We start from the raw sequence: 6,000 nt of genomic DNA on the forward strand, positions 1-6,000 counted from the left end.
GGTATTGATAAGTGTCTGTAGTTTGTTGGATGCTGCTCTAGGCCCTGGGCATAGTGACAAAAATCCCTGAATTTGTGGAATTTAACATTCTAGCATCACATCCATAACATGAAGGCTGCTGGCAAGAACTGCCTGAGAGAGTGCCCTGGGTGACCAAAACCCTGATCGCTCAGCTATCCTGTATAGAATGACAAGGTGAAGCGAAACACCAAAGTGCAGGCAGAAGTAAGGTCTGAAAATGTGAGGAGGAGCACAAAGGTCTTCATGAGGGAAGAGCCAGCTCACAGGCTACAACTCTTACACTGGCTTCTGGCCTTCAGCCATCAGGGGCCAGAGACTATATCATCAGAACTCCACACTCACAGCTACAAGGACGACCTTGGCATTTCCCAAGCCACCAGCTGAAAAATAAAACCAACTCCCCACCAGTTCCCTTGGACTTAATAAACTCAAAAGTTATACAAGCACTTTCATCCAAGCCTCACATTGACAATTTTAGTGCCTGAATCACATACCTTCAGCTCAACCCTGGGAAATTCCACGGCTCTGCCTCATGGCTCTCCATATTTATGTTTTCAGAACTTTTTCTCAATCTGTAGAGCCCACTATGCCTGATCTCTAGTTAATGCTGTGGGAAGTGTGACGGAGCATACTTTCCCAAACGGGCTCCAACAACCACTCCCATTCCACATGGTCTTTTAGGAGGGCTTTGACATTCCTCCCATTGGACAGCAAGTCTATGTTCCCTCTCCTTAAATCTGGGAGGGCTGTAACCCTGGGGACAGTGATAATGTGTGATTCTAAAGCAGGACCATCAAAGGCACTCCAGCCTCCATCTGGTTCTTTTGGACCCACTTAGAGTCCAGCTGCCATACTCTGAGGAACCCAACTAGACCACAGCGAGAGGCCAAAGGACAGACCCTTTGCAGATGTTCTGTCCAACAATTCAACAGCCAGCCTTAGCCACCAGGCACATGAGTCTTGGAATGGACCTCCAGATGATGCCAGCCTCTAACTGTCAATAAACCCAGCCTGTAAGAGTTCCCAGCTGAGGTTCAGTCTACAGGGCCCAAAATAAGCCACCCCTGCTGTCCTTTCCAAATTCCTAATCCATAACAATGAGTTGGGAGTGATTTTTCACACATGAACATAAACATAAACAAAAGAGAAGGCAATGAAGGGCAGCAGCCTTCAAAAAATGCTTCAACCTCCTATTCTTAGGGTGGGTAATTCTGTAACCTTCTCAGAGATCCCAGGGGGTCACATGGCCATTACCTAAAGCAGCTCCCTTGATCCTACTGCCTGCCCTTCATGGAATTTTCCTCCTTTCTTCTCTCTACCCCTGCTTCCTTGGTTCACCTTCTAAACATACTCTACACACAAATCCTTGTCTCTGGCCCTGTTTTCAAAGGAATCCAACTAAAACTGATCTCGTGTCCAACCTACAAGGCAAGTGTTTTTACTGGCCTCCTCATGGTGCAGTGGTGAGGTTGAGGCACGGAAAGGTGGAATAACTTGCTGACAGCCATGCAGAAAGTAAGAATTGCATCAGGATAAAAATCTGGGCCTTCTAGCTTGAGTCCAGCTAAAGAACTGTCTTGAGGACAGGCAGGCAGGAATCTTCTGAGGCTTGCTCTTAGAGACACAGGAGTGGGTAGGATGCCTTGTGATTCAAGGGACAGTACAATACTGCCTCAGTTCAAGAACTTAATTTATTGCACAATTCTGGGAAAGATGACCATATTTGAGTTCATGTGAAAAAGGTGGCCACAGTCATGCTTTTCACCTGATGTAGGGTTTGCAAACAAAACCAAAATTTCAAAACTTTCACCAAATGCTTGTTTGCAACCCAAATTGTTCATCAAAAACAGCATTTGTGAACCAAGGTACCACTGTACTTGGCTGCCCTAAGTATCACAGGAAGGACAATTCAGCAGAGCTAATGGACCACCAGACAGAGAACCTGCCCTGGGAGCCCAGTGCACCCCACCAACCACAGGCCAGGAGGGCTTCACAGTTCACTTCCCCTCTACAAACATGACTTAACAATCATTCTTCTTCACAGCATCAAACAAATTGTCTATTAATAAACTTAAAATTACAGCTTAGAATCTGCATCAAAAGGTTAACATGAAGATGTTTCAACAACTTTCTAGAAAAATCTGTTTATAAAATAAAATACCTGACACCTTGTCAGGAACTGTTTTAATTACTTTATCAGAAGTCAGTGGATCCAAAGGCACAGACTTGCCCAAGCTCCTGCAGTTTGTAAATGGCAGAGTAAATGAAAAAATTATAAAATGATAAAAATGACTAAAAGAAAAATTTTAAAAAACGATGAAATAGTAAATGATAACCTTGTAAATGGTATGACCCTTGCTAGTCTGCTCAGCCTATGAAGGGCTGGGCTAGAACCAAAGTTCACAGAACCATGCAACATTGAATAGGAAGAAGCCAGCGAGCTTACATGAGCACCCTTGAGGTGTAACAGGCCCACAGCAAGATAGTTGATGTGAACCAAGAGAACGAGTTCCTTTGGCCTACAGTTTGCCATCCTAAATAGTTCAACATCTTCACCCTACAGAGAAAGAAGTGAGGCCCAGAGGGGAGGGGATATGTCCAAGGTAACATAGTTACACAGAGGCTGAAAACAGATCCAAGACTTTCCCCCTCTGTATTATGGATCCAAAGCAGCATGGAGACCCGTATTGGAAAAGAGACAAGTGTTTTAGGCTACAAACCCTGAGGCATATCCTAGGAGGTGGGCATCTGGCTGGAGAAGTCTGGGAGTTAGGATTTGACTGAGATAGGACAAGGCTGCTCCTAAAGGTTTGCTTTAAATATGCAGCTGGGAAGTGAAACTCCTGCCAGCCAGAAGTGTGCATTGTGAACTGCTATTGGTCTTCCAGACAGCTGTTACCCAGGGCAGGAAACTTCCAGGAGGATGGGTAGACTGAAATGTTTCCTTTCCCCAGGTCTCCCTTGTCCTTGCCCTCTTCTGGCCACTCTCAGCAATGACACAGCCCAGGGAGGGAGAGGACAGTGGGTTGGCGGATGCAAGGTGCCTGCAGAAGACGCACACATCTGACTGAAAACTCACTCTACCTTTCATCCCTGCCTACCCATCCCATCCTATCTGCAAAGAGTCATAGCACAAACATGCCCCTGGTTATCCAGCATGTTCTCCAAAACGACTGGAAAAAAATGAAGCCCAACAGCAAACCTGCCTCTAGGTTATCTCCGAAGACCAAAACCAGGCTGGAAAGAAGGTCTCAAAGATCTTCCATGTCTCTCCCGCCTCAGGATTTGCAGTCTGTTCCTAACCAAACTAATCTCTTCCACCCTCTGAGGCCCAGCTGCTCTAACTGAGGCCCCAGCTCACGCCTGGCAGAGTCCAGAATCTGACAGGGGTAGCTGGCTGTTGATCAACCCATACCCTATTTTCCCAGCTTCAATTTCCTCTTTTCAGGACAGGGCCACAAAGTTAAGTGTCCTGGAGACCCTTCTTGGCCATGAGTGAGCTCCCATGAGGAACTGAGATGCCTCATTCAGGTTATGGTACCTGCTGATGCTCACTGGAATTACCCAGGAACCAGCCCGTCTGCCCACCTTCCCAACCGAAGCCACACAGGTATATCGGTAGGTGGTATTTTGCCCCTTATGCTTGGTTTGATCTTCAGCCTTCACAGGTTCCTCGCATCTCACATATTCCCTGGGTCCTCCATCTTGCTCAGATTCACTCAGTTCTGACACACCTAATCCTATTCCACTCCAGAGCCACTGCAGCCACAGCAAAAACAATTATCATGCCATTGTCATTATTCCACTGGCACAGAATTTTCCCATGAATCATGTGAGTGCTACTATTTACTTTTCAATTTAGAGATAAGGAAACTGAGGCTGATTAAAGTGTCCAGGTAGGGAGAGAATGGGGTGCTGGCCGAAGCTGCTGGCACAGACCTGTCCCGCCATGGCACCTGGAAGAAGCACACTATCCCTCTGGGCATGGGAACGGTGCTCTTGCCTCTTTCCAGTCATTTCTGCTGGCCACTGGGTGAAACTGGCTGGACAAAGCCCAGAAACAAATACGACCCTGCCAAACCGGAGAACAATCAGTAGCGGCAGTGCAGTCCTCTAAACACACATCTCCCGGGGAGCTAGAGCACTCCTCTGTCCCAGCTGGGAATTGCCCTAGTCTCTTTGGAACCCGCACTTTGGCCCTTCTGGGACTGACGCCTTGAGGATTCCGGTTCTGAAGCCGCTGCCCGGGACCCCAGGACGGTTCGTAGCTCGGGGAAGCTGGAGCTGAAATGCCCAGGCCGCAATTGGTGCCCCCAAAGGCCGCGCGTCCCTGGCCGTCGTTTCCTGGCGGGATTAGAGCACCTGCCGACTTCCATCTTGCGCCCGCCCAGGGCGACCCCAAGGCCGGGACAACGCTGGGACTACGGGGAGGTCTGCGGCAATGCTAGCTAGTCTTGTGTGTTCTCCCTAATGACCCCTTTTCCTTCTTCCTACTGTGAAGCTTTTCTTTCTTCTTAAAAATCCTCTCGCAAGAGTAACTGCTGATCTTGGGAAACTTTTCGCGAAACTCACAAATGCCGTGAATTCGGGGTCAGCAGCTCTGTGCGAGCCCGGGAGCGGCGCACCCAGCCCGACCCTCCGCTCCAGCGCGCGGCGCCCGGAGGCGGCCCAGCCGACTCTCCCGTGACAGGCGGCCCCATCCATGGGTACCCGCTCGGGTCTGGAGCACCCGCCCCCACGAGCTTCGCGGACGCTCGCTCAGCTGCCACCCAGACGCACCCAGGTTTGGGGTGGCATTTAAGCAGCGCCTCAGGAGCATTGTTTTCCCAGGGAGCAGGGGGCATCTCGGGCAAGGGGGGAGACACGCCCCATGGAGCATAGCAAAGACTCGTCCACTGCTCATTTGCATTTCAAAGGCAAACTTCTGCCGGACCTTCCCAGAGGCAGCGGCACCTACCAGCTTTGCACGGGTCGTGGTACCGCTCCGGCCGCGGGTCCGCGCCCTCCTCGCCTGCCAGAGCCGAGTAGTCCGGAGCGGCATCTGCGCGCTCCTCGAGCACCCCGGCGCCGCGGGGCAGCGCGCACAGCAGCAGCACCAGGGGCGGCAGCAGCGGGGAAACCAGGGCCCAGAGCACAGTGGCCCTGGGCATGGTGGCGCAGGGTCGGCGCGGCTGGCACGGTGCACAGGGTCGGCGGGCGGCGGCGGCTCCGTGGTCACTCGCCGCTGCTGGGCGAGCCTCGCACGGAGCAGGCAGAGCGCGGGGCACCACTCGCTTCGAGGCACCGGAGCCGCGGCTCTGAGCGACTCGCCGGGCGGCCGGGGCTGCAGGGGCTGCGACGGTGGCAGTGGTGGAGCGGTGGCCGCCCCGCCCCTCTCCACCCAGGCTGGACCGCAAGGCCCTCGCCCGGGGCCCCGCACGGCCAATCGCTCTCGCGCCCGCGAAGAGGCCCCTCCTCTTCCCGGCACCTCCGCGCCTCCGAAGAAGGGAGCGAGGTGAGGGAGCCCCGCGAGGGCCCGGGACCGGTGCCACCCACCTAGCCTAAGGCCAGCGCCTGGCCTGGTACCCCCTCGGCCTCTGACCCCGGGAACACGGCTTCCACAGACCGAGGCCAGGATTCCCGCCTTGCTTTATTCTCCTGACGCACTTTACAACTCCCAGTGCCCACGTGGACAAAGGCAGGAGCAGAATGGGCAGTCGGGTGCGAGAGGTCCGAGTCGCCACTAACTCGCTGAGCGCTCTCGGACAGTCGCTTCTCTGCAGCGATGAAATGAATGTCTCTTAGGGCAGGAAAAAAAAAGTCGAGGATTTACGATTCTCTCAACATCCCCGCGTCCAGCCAAGGCCGCTCTCTGCAGCACCCATCCACCCTGGGGGAGTGTGTGGTGATTTGCAAGGAAGAATGGTTTAAGCAACAGATTTCTAGGTGCCTCATCCTTTCGTCAGCCTAAAATGCTTCCAATGAGCAAACAGGTGGACA

The 6,000-nt window shown here is 52.4% G+C and overlaps 1 protein-coding gene across 1 annotated transcript in view; it reads right to left on the reverse strand.

Annotated features, from left to right (window-relative positions):
- Tll2 (tolloid-like 2) overlaps positions 1–5,352 on the reverse strand; it is a 126,543-nt gene extending 121,191 nt beyond the window's left edge. The window contains exon 1 of the mRNA XM_005407577.2: positions 4,979–5,352. Within this exon, the coding sequence (XP_005407634.1) occupies positions 4,979–5,171 (193 nt within the window). The 5' untranslated portion in view covers positions 5,172–5,352. The remainder of the gene's footprint in view (positions 1–4,978) is intronic.
- Positions 5,353–6,000: the final 648 nt, after the last annotated feature.

This window comes from Chinchilla lanigera, unplaced genomic scaffold (assembly GCF_000276665.1).
Source record: "Chinchilla lanigera isolate Chin_1 unplaced genomic scaffold, ChiLan1.0 scaffold00106, whole genome shotgun sequence".
Classification (NCBI taxonomy): Eukaryota; Metazoa; Chordata; class Mammalia; order Rodentia; family Chinchillidae; genus Chinchilla; species Chinchilla lanigera.